Below are 19,005 nucleotides of genomic sequence, written 5' to 3' on the forward strand. Positions count from 1 at the left end.
ATCCAACAGAGATGGCCTGGAGTCCTTAGGCTGTGGCAGCCAGTGGAGATAACTACTGGTAAGCAGCTAATATCTGTGTGTGTAATGGACTATATAACCAGTCCTCATCTCCACTCTAAATATTAGGGCATTATAAGACATTTCTTAGCATAGTGTTATTAGTTTTACATCTTCCTATACAATCCAGCAGACACATCAGAAGAATGTCACACTGTCTACAGTGGCCAATGTTCTGTGAATGGACCTGCCATAGAGGTTACTGTCATGTACTGATTCTTTGTCTTATGGTTACAGACAATTTTATTCCCTCATTGCTTTGCAGGATATCATAATATTTGATCCTTATATTGGGTAGCGCCTGAGAGGGTTCCAACACAGGTACCCACAACCCACTAGAAAGAAAATGCGTCTAGTCTAAGTTGTTAATTCTTACATGATTTTGTGGATAAAGCTGGTGGTTACCTGCAGAATTGTGCAGCTATTACTATCAATTACAAACTCCGCCCACCTTATGTGGATACGGTTTGTGGCATATGTGGAGGGTATAGTCTGGTAGGCTATACCCTTATATTTCATATAATGAAAACTTATATTTCTGCTGATTACTTTAATGAAAACTTATATTTCTGCTGATTACTTTTTTAAAGGGGCTCTATCAGCAAAATCATGCTGTATGAGCCCCACATATGCGTGAATAGCCTTTAAAAAGGCTATTCAGGCACTGCTAATGTTATTTTAAACCCCCCATTTTAAAATAAAAACCTAAAAACATGTATGTAAATTATACTTATTGTACACGGTAGGCGGTGATGCACAATCCGACGTCATCTTCTGGCACACCTTCCCATTCTTTCTTCTTCTTTTCATGATGCCCTCCAGTCCTGGCTCTTCCCCGTTTTCATCATCATCATCATCATCATCATCTTCTTCCGGCGGTTCAAATTCGGCTCGTGCACAGTAGCGCTCCCTCCGGAGCTACTGCACACGCACCGGTGCCATTTTTCTTAATGGCAATGCGCACGCGCCAGATTTGAACCTATTAGATTTGAACAGCCGGGGAAGAGCCAGGACCAGAGGGCGTCGCCGAAAAAGAAAGAAGAGGAAGGCGTGTCAGAAGATGACGTCGGATCGTGCATCACCGTCCAACGTGCAAGGTAAGTATAATTTAAATATATGTTTTTAGAGTTTTATTTTAAAACGGGGTGGGTGGGGGGGGGGGGTGGGTAAAATAAGATTAGCGGTGCCTGAATAGCCTTTTCTATCAGCAATTTTGCTGATAGAGCCCCTTTAAGGATTTCTGCTTGCTATCACTGAATAGGAAACACTTTGCAGAATTAGTTCTCCTTTGATAAATGTATGATATACAAAAGAAGTATGACAGATGTTTGATGTAAGATGGTGCTGAATTGTATTCAACTACTTTTTACCAGTAAGGCTAATGGTTTTTGCTGTGCTAACCCATGATGCGCCTTGCAAGCTCCTCAAACCTGATATCTTTCTATATACACATGTACACCATATATATAGAGAATAGAGATGAGCGAACAGTGTTCTATCGAACACATGTTCGATCGGATATCAGGGTGTTCGCCATGTTCGAATCGAATCGAACACCACGTGGTAAAGTGCGCCAAAATTCGATTCCCCTCCCACCTTCCCTGGCGCCTTTTTTGCACCAATAACAGCGCAGGGGAGGTGGGACAGGAACTACGACACCGGGGGCATTGAAAAAAATTGGAAAAAGTCATTGGCTGCCGAAATCAGGTGACCTCCATTTTAGACGAATAGTGGATTTCAAATCCGGGTCATATGAGAATGTGAACTTTGTGACTATGAGACAGGGATAGCTGTACAGGCAGGGATAGCTAGGGATAACCTTTATTTAGGGGGGAATGTTATTAAAAATAACTTTTTGGGGCTCTATCGGGTGTGTAATTGTGATTTTTGTGAGATAAACTTTTTCCCATAGGGATGCATTGGCCAGCGCTGATTGGCCGAATTCCGTACTCTGGCCAATCAGTGCTGGCCAATGCATTCTATTAGCTTGATGAAGCAGAGTGTGCACAAGGGTTCAAGCGCACCCTCGGCTCTGATGTAGCAGAGCCGAGGCTGCACAAGGGTTCAAGCGCACCCTCGGCTCTGATGTAGGAGAGCCGAGGGTGCACTTGAACCCTTGTGCACCCTCAGCTCTGCTACATCAGAGCCGAGGGTGCGCTTGAACCCTTGTGCACACTCTGCTTCATCAAGCTAATAGAATGCATTGGCCAGCGCTGATTGGCCAATGTATTCTATTAGCCTGATGAAGTAGAGCTGAATGTGTGTGCTAAGCACACACATTCAGCTCTACTTCATCGGGCTAATAGAATGCATTGGCCAGCGCTGATTGGCCAGAGTACGGAACTCGACCAATCAGCGCTGGCTCTGCTGGAGGAGGCGGAGTCTAAGATCGCTCCACACCAGTCTCCATTCAGGTCCGACCTTAGACTCCGCCTCCTCCGGCAGAGCCAGCGCTGATTGGCCGAAGGCTGGCCAATGCATTCCTCTGCGAATGCAGACTTAGCAGTGCTGAGTCAGTTTTGCTCAACTACACATCTGATGCACACTCGGCACTGCTACATCAGATGTAGCAATCTGATGTAGCAGAGCCGAGGGTGCACTAGAACCCCTGTGCAAACTCAGTTCACGCTAATAGAATGCATTGGCCAGCGCTGATTGGCCAATGCATTCTATTAGCCCGATGAAGTAGAGCTGAATGTGTGTGCTTAGCACACACATTCAGCTCTACTTCATCAGGCTAATAGAATACATTGGCCAATCAGCGCTGGCCAATGCATTCTATTAGCTTGATGAAGCAGAGTGTGCACAAGGGTTCAAGCGCACCCTCGGTTCTGATGTAGCAGAGCTGAGGGTGCACAAGGGTTCAAGTGCACCCTCGGCTCTCCTACATCAGAGCCGAGGGTGCGCTTGAACCCTTGTGCAGCCTCAGCTCTGCTACATCAGAGCCGAGGGTGCGCTTGAACCCTTGTGCACACTCTGCTTCATCAAGCTAATAGAATGCATTGGCCAGCGCTGATTGGCCAGAGTACGGAATTCGGCCAATCAGCGCTGGCTCTGCTGGAGGAGGCGGAGTCTAAGATCGCTCCACACCAGTCTCCATTCAGGTCCGACCTTAGACTCCGCCTCCTCCAGCAGAGCCAGCGCTGATTGGCCGAATTCCGTACTCTGGCCAATCAGCACTGGCTAATGCATTGTATTGGCGTGATGAAGCAGTGCTGAATGTGTGTGCTTAGCACACACATTCAGCTCTACTTCATCGGGCTAATAGAATGCATTGGCCAATCAGCGCTGGCCAATGCATTCTATTAGCGTGAACTGAGTTTGCACAGGGGTTCTAGTGCACCCTCGGCTCTGCTACATCAGATTGCTACATCTGATGTAGCAGTGCCGAGTGTGCATCAGATGTGTAGTTGAGCAAAACTGACTCAGCACTGCTAAGTCTGCATTCGCATAGGAATGCATTGGCCAGCCTTCGGCCAATCAGCGCTGGCTCTGCCGGAGGAGGCGGAGTCTAAGGTCGGACCTGAATGGAGACTGGTGTGGAGCGATCTTAGACTCCGCCTCCTCCAGCAGAGCCAGCGCTGATTGGCCGAATTCCGTACTCTGGCCAATCAGCACTGGCTAATGCATTGTATTGGCGTGATGAAGCAGTGCTGAATGTGTGTGCTTAGCACACACATTCAGCTCTACTTCATCGGGCTAATAGAATGCATTGGCCAGCGCTGATTGGCCAGAGTACGGAATTCGGCCAATCAGCGCTGGCTCTGCTGGAGGAGGCGGAGTCTAAGATCGCTCCACACCAGTCTCCATTCAGGTCCGACCTTAGACTCCGCCTCCTCCAGCAGAGCCAGCGCTGATTGGCCGAATTCCGTACTCTGGCCAATCAGCACTGGCTAATGCATTGTATTGGCGTGATGAAGCAGTGCTGAATGTGTGTGCTTAGCACACACATTCAGCTCTACTTCATCGGGCTAATAGAATGCATTGGCCAGCGCTGATTGGCCGAATTCCGTACTCTGGCCAATCAGCACTGGCTAATGCATTGTATTGGCGTGATGAAGCAGTGCTGAATGAGTGTGCTTAGCACACACATTCAGCTCTACTTCATCGGGCTAATAGAATGCATTGGCCAATCAGCGCTGGCCAATGCATTCTATTAGCGTGAACTGAGTTTGCACAGGGGTTCTAGTGCACCCTCGGCTCTGCTACATCAGATTGCTACATCTGATGTAGCAGTGCCGAGTGTGCATCAGATGTGTAGTTGAGCAAAACTGACTCAGCACTGCTAAGTCTGCATTCGCATAGGAATGCATTGGCCAGCCTTCGGCCAATCAGCGCTGGCTCTGCCGGAGGAGGCGGAGTCTAAGGTCGGACCTGAATGGAGACTGGTGTGGAGCTATCTTAGACTCCGCCTCCTCCAGCAGAGCCAGCGCTGATTGGTCGAGTTCCGTACTCTGGCCAATCAGCACTGGCCAATGCATTTCTATGGGGAAAAGTTAGCTTGCGAAAATCGCAAACTGACAGGGATTTCCATGAAATAAAGTGACTTTTATGCCCCCAGACATGCTTCCCCTGCTGTCCCAGTGTCATTCCAGGGTGTTGGTATCATTTCCTGGGGTGTCATAGTGGACTTGGTGACCCTCCAGACACGAATTTGGGTTTCCCCCTTAACGAGTTTATGTTCCCCATAGACTATAATGGGGTTCGAAACCCATTCGAACACTCGAACAGTGAGCGGCTGTTCGAATCGAATTTCGAACCTCGAACATTTTAGTGTTCGCTCATCTCTAATAGAGAAAGAGATGGCACATTACACAAGGAGCTATGTTTGAATATCATTTGTTACAGAAACTCAACCTCTTATCTACAGACCAAAGTCCACACCACAAACAGTGAGTAATGTGCACTAGAACTGAGCGCCAACTACTAAAGTTTCCAGTTTAAATAATGAGATATGTGTCCGAGAGGCCTGTTTCTCCTTCACATACATTTAGGGACAGTTGATTGTTTTATGGGCTGGTCTCGGTTGGTGGTACCATGTTATTTTAGCAGGACTAAATTGTAGGAACAAAGTAGGTTAATATTTTTGGCTATAGGGCATGGTCTTTTCTGGTGTAAAGAAACTAGAGGAACATATGTCCTCGAGACCCTGCAGATGCAATTACAAGGCAGTACTCAGGGGGTACCTGGGGGTTGGAAAGGTATATGTCCTGCATGCTGGGTGGGTATAATCAGAAAAGTGAACATTAATATAAACTTAGCTTTTATTAAGTTACATTAAAAAGGGCTACAATAAGTGATGAAGAGACCAAAATCTAAGAGTGGTGTGAAATGATCTGTCTCATTCACGAATGGTCAAAAAGTCACTCAAAGTCGTCCGACAAAACCACGATGACCACAACTGCTTTATAAGAGCTGCTGTGACTCCACAGATATTATAAAATGTAGAAAAACACACCAGATATAACTAGGAGAGTCTTACAAGTGAACCTATGGTTATGCAGGGTTGGATCAGTTAGAATGGTGGATACCCAGTAGGAGGTGTAAAATCACCCTAAACTGTATCCTGGCTTCCCCAAGAACAATGATTCCCACCTGATAAGGAAAGTACCAAATACTATGTGGTGTTTACACCCTAGTCTTCACTACTTAATCCAATGCGTTTCTTCCTATATCCTAAAGGACTCCTTTTTAAATTTGAGAAATGTAGACCTCAGTCCGATGGTCTGCATCATGCTTCACAATGGTGAGCAGCCAGCGCGACCTCATAGTGGTGACCTGTGCAGATAAAGTGGCATAAGTGGAAAGTGGGCTGGTCAGAAAACCACTCTGCTTTGGTCAGGATATTTAGATACAGGTCTAGGGCAGGTAAAGTACCCACAATACTTGCCCCATTAAAAAATTACAGTGAGTCTTATTTCCATTGCTGCCCTCCTATGATGTTATGACAGGTTCAGCCTCCAGGTGCGACTTTTGCCAATGTGTGGGACAAATAAGAATCATATCTGTGGGGAGGGGGTACGTAGCCAGGGGGCACCACTGAGAATGTGGGACAGTGGTCTCTGGAGATGGATCTTCAAAGGCTCTACAATGATGTGTTTAAGGCTATAGTGAACAAGACTAAGATGCAAAACATGGGTATGTACATGTAAATTTCAGCTTTCGTTCACCTGGGCTAACATTTACTCCACAACCATTTCACAGGACTCTAAACACTCTGGCCAAAGTACAAATGAGCAAAACAGACAACAAAATTAATAATGTATTGTCGGGACATTGGTCTGATAATGTAAGACAAGGATAAGTAGAATGTATCAGTTCTTCTGTGCTATATTCAGACGTGTTTACAAATAGATGTCCTGTCATCAGAATCCTTCCTCAGTTACATTCATTATTGCTTGGACACTCCCTGCTTTTACCACTAATGGAGAAGTCAGAGTAGTGAAACGAGAAGGCTTCATAGACTCTGTCATTGCGACGAAGACGAGATTTCATCCCACATCCTTGAATATTATTACTACTACTCTCACAGCATCCAACATCTTGTATGTGACTGAGACTTAATCATGACTAAGCTGCAGGTACGGTCACTGATACTCTTTTGTACCCACCCTGATACAAACTGGTGAAGTCACCACCTACTGAGTACTCTACCTGGCCACCCCCAGGTGGCCACACCTGAGGAAGCCCTGCCCAGCCCAGGAGAGCATTGAGTAAGCACCAGGCACAGTCATATACAGTAAGCTGAACTCTGCACGGGATACATCACTGTCTGAGGACATCTGAGACAACTTCTTAGGACTTTCTCTCAATTGGAGTCCCCAATGGGGATGAAGAGGAGCTATCGTGGACTTGTGCTGCTGTGTGTTCTCCTGCAGGTCAGTTATGTTTCTCTTGTACTTTACAATTGTCCCAAATGAGTTGATCATTGACTAATCATTACCTAGAGACCCTTCAGTGACAGGTCTGCCTAGACTGCTGAAATGCTTTAGGGTTAATGTCTTAAGGTTAGTTGTGTTTCCCAGGATATTTCTGTAAACAATCTTCAGGTATCTACTTTCTTATTAAGGAAAGTTAAGGCTGCTGTTCCTCTGCCAATCTAGGAAGCCCATATGTTGCATTTTATGTTTTTGGAAGATAATTACTAATAGTTATAGACCATATGCTATATAGATTCAATACTTACATGGATCTCTGACTATGTATAGATCACATACAATTAAAAAGACACCACCCTCACCTCCAACCAAATGTACTATGGAACCATGAGATCGGTTTCTAGGGACTGAAATGTAACATGGGTGATTAGTTGTGTGTCTGGACTGAATGTTGTTAAGTTTCAGGTTTTCCCTCCTAGTCATACTTGTGGTGACTACAGTATGTGTTATACATGATATATATATATACATCAGAAAACTTTAAATGAGATAATACTGTACATTAACCACTTTTATAGCATAGCCGTGTGCTTAGTATCCTTAGTCAATAGATTTACCATTACTTACCCAATCATACTACATGGCCTGGTGAAACTCCAAATTCATTCATTTTCTAAATACTGCATAATCTTTATTACTAATCTGGATAGTAATTTAGAGTAGCGATATAGTAGTCATATTGTGTGTATATCTATGTATCTATCTATCTATGTATTAAAACTTATTTTGTTAAAACCATTTTGGTCTATGTGGCAGATTGCTGGAGGATTGGCAGAATGGGATATTTGTACATTAGGATTCACAGATAAAAATTATGAGTTCACCCTGCGCAAGTCCGTGGAAGCAGGAACAGTAGTGGGTCAAGGTAAGAACAACCTATGAGTAGTTGACTTTTTGTGACGTCAAGTGATTGATGCCCTATAAAACTGTAAATCCTATTTCATATCCTCCTTTAGGGCAAGTTCTGCAAATTTGTGACCCACCGTATATATCTAAAGGCCTATTAATGGCCATTAATCTGCCCATAATGACCAGCAACAATATAACAAGTTGACCACACTCACTTGTTTCCATTTATGTAATGCAGTCATTGTTAGTATGCTCAGATGAAAGATTGTGCATATGATCCTGTTTGTCCCCCTTTCAGTCTGTATTATTGTGAGCAGGGATGTGCTGACAACAAACAATAATTTTATATCTGTATAAAAGATGTAATCAGATATGGACATGTTTACAAGGGGCATACAATTGTTCAGTCAGTCACTGCCTCATGCAAATGGCCTTATAGCTAAGAGTTACATTGGTCACAGCTATGGCACTAAATAACCCCAAACTACCACAGAAAACTAGGAAATGTTTTCAGCAAGCCCAATGGCATGTTTAAGTTTTCTGTCACCTGGCTGGGGGATCGGCGTGTGGTAAGTGGTTGTTTGAATTGGACAAAACCTTTAAAAGTAAGATTGGCTGAGACACCACAAAATCTCATTACAAATATTTTCCAACTCCTGATCAGTAGTTGGAGGTCAATGGACAGCAGAATGTATGCCCATTTTATATTGCCATTTATAGTTTACACTCCCAATACTAGCATCACATGACTAAAAGGGCATACAAAATAGGGTGATCTAAAAGTAGTTAGCCCCTTTAATTGATGCAACACATTGTACTCTATTCACATATATGCTAGTCAGAAAAATATCTGTTCTTGAACTAACCACATGACCTGTTACATGGGTACATTCCCTTCAATCTGAATATTGGTAGACAGGTAGAGACTGTTATCGCCCTGATCAGCTAGTTGGGAGGTCTTGTGAGCCTCTATAGATAAATAATGTCCCATCCTACAGAACAGAGAGGTTATATGTTATCTATCAATTGGCCTTCTCTTTTTCACCACTATGCATCTAAAAATTTCCTAAACACCTTTTGGTACCAATTTATTGATCAAACACCTCTTTTCTTGGCAATACTGAATGTTCCAGCGGGAGATAAAACCTGAGATATGCATAGTATTGTACATATAGCCTAGGTCTACTTTCTACATGTATTAAATCTATAATATTTTGGGGGTTTGCTCATGGACATTAAAGCCTTATTCTGCACCAGTATTCCCTACCACCCATTTATACCCACAACTATCAAGCTTTCCTTCATCCATCACTCAGACAGCATTTTCTAGATATAGTTAACACCCCCTTAGGCTTCCCCTGAGTCCAAATTTGAGAGGCCTGAGGCAGAGACAGATAGCACGACAAGTTCTGTGTTCTAGTTTGGTTAGAAATGAGTATTTCTACAGCACATTTCTCATGGGTAATTTCAACAGTTTCAGCCAACTCTTGGGTTAGAAAGGATGAAACCCATCAGATGCTCAATAGAAGCATTTTCTTTACACCCATTTGAACTAGTTTGGTTCAACATGAGTAGCTTTGTGCTTGTAGGCCTTCCTTTAATGTCTATGGCCAGTCATAGTCAATGCTTTTGTAATGTATTTATTTTTACTGTTTCTTTATGAGAACAGTATCATAGCTTACTAACTTACTACCTTGGACCTGGGAAGAACAATTGTGCAAATGGACATATTTATAGCATTAGGACAGCTGTAAAAAGCCTCATCATGTGACTAACATGTATAATTCACAGCCTTTCGGTACATTAGATACATTGTGTCTATTACTATTTCCATCTTTAATCACTGCAGGAACTGATGTACAGTATGGAGCACTCTATAAGATATGGTTGTTGCTAGATATGCCTTGATGGTTGTATTCAACCTAAATTTTGTTCTGTAGGAAAGTAGAACTAGATTATACATATTTTGGGTCTGAGTTTCTACACAGGAGAGGACTGATACTTCTCCATGGCACTAAACTGCACAGTGATGTTAGTATGCCCGGTGCTATTGTATTGTAATATGAAATGCTTGCGCAATGGGCCACTTGAGCTCATTAGTAAATGTTCAGTTCTGGATTATAGGGCACACACCCATTCTATTCTATCTATCTATCTATTTCTACAGGTAGTGTATACAGTGTATGCACTACTTACATCGGGGACTCTATACCAGGTAGCATGTGGCTTTCAATCTTTTGAAGTCTCTACAGCTCATAAACTTTAGTGGAGAGGGCTAAGCGTAACCTATCTGCAATAGCTGATTAAATGGCGTCAGGTCCTGGAGGTGGGTTCGGAACCCCATCAAATTTCTCTGCATTCCTTTAATATCTTCTAGTTATTAGAAGTTAAGGCAATCTGCTATACTGTGAGTGGGATCTATCTTTTGTCTTAATGTCTGTAGAGCAGTAGTAAGGACCTACAATGTTGTCAACCATTGGGCTTCGGTCTCCTGGCACTAACCAATTGTCCAAATGCTTATTCCACCCATGATGCTAAATTTAGGAGTAGTCACATGCAGTTTGTAAGGAACCAGTCCATGTGCTCTAGTTAAATGCATGTTTATGCAATCCATAAATAAAGCCAGGGCCCACGCCTGTTGTATCAGGGGCCATTGGATGGCAGAGCTTTGAATTACCCTACCTGTAGCTTGGCAAGTACAAGTGTCAGCCCTCATAGCCCAGCAGGCCCTGCTCTCTGACTACTTTAAAAGAAATTGAGCTTCTGAACTTTATATGCTTCAAGTTCCAAAATCTGTTGTAGTGAAACTGTTGTGCAGAAAAACTGCATTGGATGTTTTCTATGATTCAGTGATACAAGGGGACTTTCCTTGGACATCCCCAGCTGACAAATAAAAAAGACAATAAATTCCAGATTTTTTATAATTTCAGTTTCTTTCCTGGTAATGCTATCAACATGGCAATCTGTCCCACCACACCTTTTATTCCTCTAGACCTTTGTTTCTTGGTGTGCACAGTGACTTGTTATCACAAGCCCGATGCGGTCACGGGTGTGTATTGTGGGCTGTGCTAGAACAGTGTAGAAAACCAGTTGTGTGACATTGTTTGCCTGGGTGTCTGGAAATTAAAAGAAAAGGGCTACATCTTCAGTACAAAAAATAATAATATTTTACAGCTGTTATTACAGCATAGATTAGCATATTATCATCTCATTACATACAATTGAAGTTTATGGCATGTGTCTGAGAAAGCTGAATGATGTGGCCAACATTATACCTGTACTTGCCCACAGCTTTACTATGACCCCAAATGACAATGAAGCAGGAGAGATTTGATTGCATAAATTGACAGTTTTGCCATACAAATTCCTAGGGAATATTAATTTAGAATTATTCATAATACTTGTAAAAAATAATAATACTTGGGTAAGACGAGCCCCAAAGCTGTGAAACCTGAGCTATATTGCTGACTATAGCTGTGTCAGAGCAGTGTTCCACATTAATTCTCCCATTCTTTTTTTTGTTGTTGTATTGTTGATCTCATTGCTTTCTGTAGTTTTGCTTGTTTTCAGCGTCAGATAGAGTTGCTTTAGCAGCTTGTGAAGCTTAAATTACCAAATGTAAGCAAAAAGTCTGTTTTAAACAAGTAAAATTTGGCAATCATATAGAACTGGAGAATGCAAGATAGCATGTCACTTTTACAGATGCTAAATAAAAGACCCAGGCTCAGGAATCAGATATAAAGCATTGCTGATAATTCCCACCTAAAGAGTAAGTTCACATGCAAATACGTGTGTGCATATTCCGCGATGGGATTCCGGTGCAGTGCATGGGATTCCGGTGCAGTGCATGGAATCCCGTCGCAGCTCTCCGCTCCGGAGTAGGCGCAAATGAATGGGCCTACTTCGGAGGGGGGGGTGTCGCGAGGCGGATGCCACTGTTGAATCAGCCGCGGAGTCCGCTTGAAGAAAGGGCATGTTGATTCTTTTCTACGTAAGCAGCAACATGCTGCTCATGGAAAAAAGTAGTCTGGCGGTCTACATAGACCTCCATTGTGAGGGGGCGGATTATGACGTAGATTCAGTGCCATAATCCGCCCCCTCTGTGCCCATGTGAACTAGCCCTCAGTGAGAACTTACATATAACGCACTCATACCACCCCACCCCCTGCATAAACACTGTAATAGTGTAAAGACAAAGATGGCATACAAAATAAGGTAGCAGCAGAACAATTGTGTCCTCCAACTCTGACCATCTAGACTATATTTTTTACATCCTTGTGGACATTTACAATTTATTTACAGAATATTTTGATTGGCAACACAGTGGCTCAGTGGTTAAGCACTGCAGCCTTGCAGTGCTGGAGTCCTGGGTTCGAATCCTGCCAGGAACATCTGCAAGGAGTTTGTATGTTCTCCCCGTGTCCGTGTGGATTTCCTCCCATTCTACAAAAGACATACTGATAGGAAAAAAAAATGTACAGTGTGATTCCTATATGGAGCTCACAATCTACAGAAAAAAAAGAATATTTTGTAGTGGGACATATTTATTTGACATAGTCGATGTGACAACATAAGGGTTTTTGTGGCTCGTCAGACCATAAGAACAGTCTTATGAGCACAAGAGAATATGTATCAGAAAAATAACCTGTCATATGTACATTGTATTACACTAGTAGTAATTCTCAGAAGACTCACCCATGGTAAACGTATCCTAGGGAGGATAACAGTAAAATAATCATGTAAAAAGTGAACATACCTAGTGAAATTTTTTTTTTATTTTTTTTTTAAATGTAGATTGTGAGCCCCACATAGAGCTCACAATGTACATTTTTCCCTATCAGTATGTCTTTGGAATATGGGATGGAAATACATGCAAACACGGGGAGAACATACAAACTCCTTGCAGATGGTTTTTTGCCCTTGGCAGGATTTGAACACCAGGACTCCAGCGCTGCAAGGCTGCAGTGCTAACCATTGAGCCACCGTGTGGCCCCTGATATCTTTCTATCATGGAATAACAGGGAATCTTTGTGGTAGCAAGTTTTGTGACACCAGGACATCTTAATTGTGACATATAGTAGAGCAAGCACTTATAATAAAGCTAGAAGTATCCTCAGATCCAGAATTCATTGTGGAGCTAGAACGCTCATTAAATCTAGAAATTCTATTAAAGCTAGATTTCTTCCTCGACCTAGAACGTTTATTAAGGTTTCTTAATTCTTGTAGGAGCTAAAGTGGTCTTTGAACAAGTCTTTTGTTCAGGATATCTTGATGGAGATGATATTGAGGGCAGGTCACACAGCCTTTGGGAAGATAAAAGCAGACTTGTTTAGTCATGATTTTTCTCCTGAATGTGATCTACTGTCCGAGATGTCAGAGATTTCTACAGAAAAGAAGTAGGGACAGGTTGGAAAATGCGTCTGCTCTCCACCTTCTATGATCTTAAGAATTCTTTAACTTTCCATGGTATCACCTTGGAGTGACTCTGCTTATACTTACGTTATAAAGTCATTACTTTCACTTTTTGTTCACTTTTTATGATCGCATGTGAATAAGGTTCAGGCGTAATTGTGATGTTGATCATGTACACCAATGTAGTTTCCAGTAATCTGTATAGAAAGCACATTACCACATTGTAGTTGGAGAAGACGGGTTACAGATTTTGCGTCGGGGCCCTGGAGAATCAAGTTACATTGCTGGCAGTGACTGGCCTACCACTTTCAGACCATGATCCGGTATTATTTCCATGGTACCAAAAAGATGTAAACTGTAAACTCTTAAGACTAATGATGGCTGTACATGCTGATTTAGGCTGGAGCAGCCATCCTAGGAGTGGCCTTCTTCCCATCAACACGTGTACACACACGCAGCTATCAATGTGAATGGTCAGCCTTAGTACAAAAGCAGACAGGTATAATAATAACCCTGCCCTGCACCATATAGAAAGAACCCTGTTGGGGTGCAAACTAGTCAATGTGACCAAGAACAAGTAGTTAAACATCTCACACCTTAATGTCATTGTGTAAATAAAGGATCACCTTTCTCCCAGTCCTGTGTTTCCTGTAACTCCAGTTACTGGATGGGCAAGGAATAGTAATCTGGTTCATCCTGACTGGTAACAGGCAGAGACATGAGACCAACCTGTAGTATCTTGTCTTACCTTCCAGCAGGCAAGCAGTTCACTCTGACAAGCCTCCATGTATAAATGCAATGTCTGTGGCAATGCCTTCTCAAATATATTTCTTCATGGTTTCAGTTCAGTAACATGATGCAGTTCAATGTGGGCATGTAAGAAAGTAACCAGCCATAGATATAGCATACCTATCAGCCTCTAGTCAATCATCAGTCAGAAGGAAATATGTGGTCAGATACTTCGTCTCGAGGGAAGGCAAGACATTGAAATAATCCAAGATGGCACATCCTCCCCTCACCAACATCTGGTGCACCTGCATGAACAAACCATAGATTTATAATTTAAAATACACAAAAGTAGACCACTAACTCAAAATAGTCAATGTTATCTCATCCATATACTGGGCATGTATGGACTGCATATCTGGAACATAAAGCAGTTGTCACGGGGCAAAGGGCAATAAACTGAATGGAAAATAGAGAAATATTCATTTAAAGGCTGCTAGATTGTTTCATTGTCTGGCTTAGTAAGAGGGTCACCTTTTTACCTGAGGGAGCAAACAATTCTCAGGATTATCACTGACACAGCCTACTGAAGTTGGGGGTCGGAGGGGTAGTGGGAGGGGATGGGGGATTCCAACAAAGAATCTCCAATTGTCATCATCCCGCTCCCTGCCGCCCAGATACATTGTGTATGTTCACGTACAGATCATTTGCCTAATATGATACCAATAGTCTGTGTGTTTATGGAGAACAATGATTGTCTCAGATTCTGTAAGTTTTTTCCTGTATTTTTGTTGGACGACAAAAAGTCCAGTATTATGGAAAAATCACTATTGTGCTCTCACAGACATGGCTCCTTCTGTTAACCATGGCAGCTTTTGATCTGTTGGACCTGGCCATTCATTTGAATAGTTGGCATGTAATGCTGTATTACATTATTTCCTGCTTGTACAGCCAAATCCATATCTGCTGTTGCCATGGAAACTGACCACGCTTTCAGTCGGTTTTGTTGTCAGACATATGACCTAACAGCACAGCTTTATCTATGTCCTTTGGCTTCCACAATATACTGCTTTCTTGAGGTTCTCGCATCCTAATACAAAACCCTTAACGTTGTCCCCGGCCCTCTATGCACCATTTATGTTACATATTTCTTTCTTTCTCTTACTTATATAGCGCCTACATAATCCACAGTGATTTACAGACACTGGTATCTTATGAGGGGCTTGGGCTCCAGTGCCAGCTGCTACCTGTGTCCCCCTATAGCTGTTTGGGGGTTTCTAATGTTTATAGTAAGCTTTGACGCTGGAAAACAAGTAGAAATAACATGTAGGAGAGACTACATGACAACCAAAGATATCCTAGGGCAGGGAAAGTGACAGTCCTCTCCTTTCTGAAACGATACTCTTTAGGTTCATTTCATTTTTCGTTTTTGTCATAACTTGCTCAAAATGGCCTTTGGTAAAGTGACGAAATGGGGAAAATCCTACATGTAAATGGCGTAAACGATGAGTACTGCACCCTGACTGGCTGCTACATGTGATGTGGTTGCACAATTTTCAGGAAGTGAAAGCAGTTTTTCTTGTGAACCTTTTTTTTATATATATTTCCTGCTTTGTGTTTATTATGGATCTTACATGCTTAAAGCAACCAGCATATTATTAACGTCTAGGCCTAAGCTATTGTGAAAATCTAAAGACAGAACAGACATATTAATAATTAACAAACGAGAGCTGATTCTAATGCAATGCGAGAGACAGGCCTGACGAGGACATTGGGAAGTGGAAGAGAAATTTTTGCATAAACATTAAAAAGACAAAATTTTGATTTAATAGGGTTTGGGGCCATGAGAAATAAAAATGTTTTTTATTTGTAGATTTTCATATTTTTTTTATGTTATTTCTATCTTTTAAATCTTGATTAAGTTCTGGCTAAAATATGAATTAGTAAGCAAATGTATGTATAGTTATTCCATGACTCCCCTGACCCAGGCACCAGTGTAGCTATACTCATAGCATGTAAAGACTGGTTACTTGTTACTTGTTTAACAACGAAGCTCTCAAGTTGTGGATAACCAACCACCACTCCCATCATGCTATGACAGTCGCAGACTGAGATTATTGTTGATATAATATACTGACATGTCCCCCAATTTTCTGAGGAGGGAAATGGGGATTTGACATACGTACCACAGCAGAAGCTCATGCAAGTGCTATAGGGCCATCGCAAAAAAAGACGGTAAACCCTAGTAACCCCATTTTAATGTTTGGTGAAACTTTTCAAAGCTGTTTGGTCTCCATAAGAGCTGTCATGTTAGTGGTAAAGGGGCAACAGAGCCTACTTTCGAAGTTGGTCAGGAGAATGATGGTGTCAAGTAGTTTCTGAAGGCAGGCTAATGTTTAGCTTTTGCTATGGAGCTTTACAAATTTTACACAACTATCTCAATGTTAGTTGAAGTTGATGTTGCCAATAAGGCTCATTTTACAACGGGTCCAAGCTTTCACATGAGGGATAACTTTATCCATTATATTATATTAAACTTGCTAACATTAGCAAATAGCAGTAGCATTGGGCCACACAAACTGTACTTAATGCTAGCCTATGGAGGCATCTGCCCAACTTCAGATGCTGTTCATCATTTAGACTAGATGTCCTCTGAAAGAATATATATCTCTGATTGCTTGAAAGATGTATTGATATGTATTCGCAAGACCATGTCAAGTTGTTTAAAACACATAATCTAATAATTTCAGGATATTATTTAGAAATAAGGAGTACAGATGCTTGACATTTTTGGCACAGCCACACAGTAGAAACTATGTGGATGATTGTTGCTTAGATATCCACAGGGTTATGTGAGGCTGGTGGATTATCAAGTAGGCTCAATTGTGGTCACCTTCAAGCAACCATCCATTTATCTCAAGACTTCCTGATACTTTTACCTCCCTCCTCCCTATTGAATATTATTTCAATATCAAACAATAAAATTCTACCTGTATATATAGCTGTAATAGACTATATGAAAGAGTTGCGTAGAGTGGAATGTAGTAGAAAAATTGCACAATACCATGATGCTTTTGTGCCCAAAGGCACAGGCGGTAATATTGTGCTAGCCAAGCCCATGGGTTATAATGGCAACAACACAGCTCCCGCCAAGTTGCCCCACTTCAAAGAGACCGCACCTTTGCTAATGAAGTAATTGCTGTGTAAGCAGGAAACCCTGAAAGCTGTTGTGTGGTATCTCTTCTCACAGTATGTGGCCAATGTATTGTTCTATATAACTACTGATATCAGTGACTTGATCTAGGATCAAAAGGAACTTTGAGACATCTCCTATACCTTGTGCACTATGGCAGCTGATCTATTAAAAACAATCATTAAAAGGGTGGCAAATGGGGCTGTGTAATTAGTATTCAGACTGTGTAGCTGTGCTGCAGATTCTTGGTGAAGATTTTGGGGAACAATCCACAACATAGCATAGCACAAGGCCCTAAATCCAGGAAGTCTAGACAAGTCTGATGTGAAACCCATCCTTTAAATACATGGCCAACACAGGGCAAAGCAATTAGAATAACCACCTGAACAGTGAGGCATAAAAGCTACATATACATACACTGTATATCAGCACAAATAGTTGCTTCAGGTGCTGTACGTGTTGTTTCACTTTTATTTTGATATTGTTAAAAGAGAGAGATGTTTGGTGAATATTTTTGTAATACGTTATTAACCTATTTTACTTTTATTTTATTATTTTTTAGTTGAAAACAAGCTCTAAAGTTCTTCCTAGCAACACTGTAACTAAGCATTGCCACGGCTGTATCTCTGGTTTTATAACACTCATTTCTGGTGTCATATGAAAGCTGTAGCTGTGTTGTATATAGTATGAAAGTTGTGTGTAAATTGTATAAAAAGTTGGTTATTTGAGTTTTATATACAGCATGAATCTCGACTTTTTCATGACACTAGCATCACTGTTCTAAGTTGGTATAAAACCAGAGATAGAGCTGCAATGTGGTCCCTTCATGTCTACTAATAAGCAAATCAGCACAATTTCTATAGAGAAGATCTTGCTCCCTGTGTGTCTCCATAGCTTAGTACAGTGGCATACAGAGATACGGTAGGGGCACATAACAGTATGGATGTTATATAACAGATCCATACGGTACAAGAGCTTTGAGCATGAGGCCTAAAAAGTAAAATTACACTTTAATGCAAGAAACAAAAGTAAAGCTATAACAGCTTGTTTGCAATAAGTGACATGTTTCCCATCTCTCTGTCATCAGTATTCCTGGTTGGGCAGGTGTTGAGGTATCCATATCCTAGCAACTAAAGCTTATAGGCTCCTATATGGCCCTATTACGCTTTTCTTTGCTGCAGGAAAGGGTATTTTCCACTGGCTGTTGTAAAGGGTTTACAACGTGTAATGTTCACTAGGAGCCTGTGGACTTTGTCCATCTATTTTTATAGACTGATAAAGTCATGGCTGCTCCCTCTTCAGGCGCAAACATTTCCTTTCCTCAGTTTGCTATTCGTTGAATTCCTCTTTAACTCCAGGATAAGCTTATTTCAGAGGAGTCATTTTCTCAGGGTTTCTGTATCTCTTTAGTTGTTTAAGGATCATTTCAAATTATTATGTGTTGCCTGGCAAATACTGAGAAGATTTGTATCTGTTCCTGCAGTCATAATGTATAAGAGTGGAGGCCATTATGGGCGGCCCCCTCACTGACACCTCTCCTGTCTACATCGCTTGAATTCTGTTAGGATTCTGTATCCTCATTTGCATTAATTGCCATGGAATTTCTTAAAGGGCTGAGGACCTTTAAATGTTATATAATCATATAGTAAAACTTGTCACAGCTTTATAATGTAAAATGTGTAATGCAAAAATGTGGCCAAATTTTCATTAAAAACCTGATCATTTTCAAATTTAAGGAATCATTGAGAAACCATTTATCCTAAATAACATAAAACGAATATGGACGAGGCTTGCCCTATACATACTGGTTATTATGGATTTAGAGAATTA

The 19,005-nt window shown here is 41.7% G+C and overlaps 1 protein-coding gene across 1 annotated transcript in view; it reads left to right on the forward strand.

Annotated features, from left to right (window-relative positions):
- The first annotated feature begins 6,776 nt into the window (after positions 1 to 6,776).
- Positions 6,777 to 19,005, forward strand: part of LOC142213608 (cadherin-1-like) — a 35,021-nt gene continuing 22,792 nt past the window's right edge. Inside the window, exons 1-2 of the mRNA XM_075281989.1 lie at positions 6,777 to 6,935; positions 7,752 to 7,860. Coding sequence (XP_075138090.1) covers positions 6,882 to 6,935; positions 7,752 to 7,860 — 163 coding nt within the window. The 5' untranslated portion in view covers positions 6,777 to 6,881. The remainder of the gene's footprint in view (positions 6,936 to 7,751; positions 7,861 to 19,005) is intronic.

Source organism: Leptodactylus fuscus, chromosome 7, assembly GCF_031893055.1.
Source record: "Leptodactylus fuscus isolate aLepFus1 chromosome 7, aLepFus1.hap2, whole genome shotgun sequence".
Classification (NCBI taxonomy): domain Eukaryota; kingdom Metazoa; phylum Chordata; class Amphibia; order Anura; family Leptodactylidae; genus Leptodactylus; species Leptodactylus fuscus.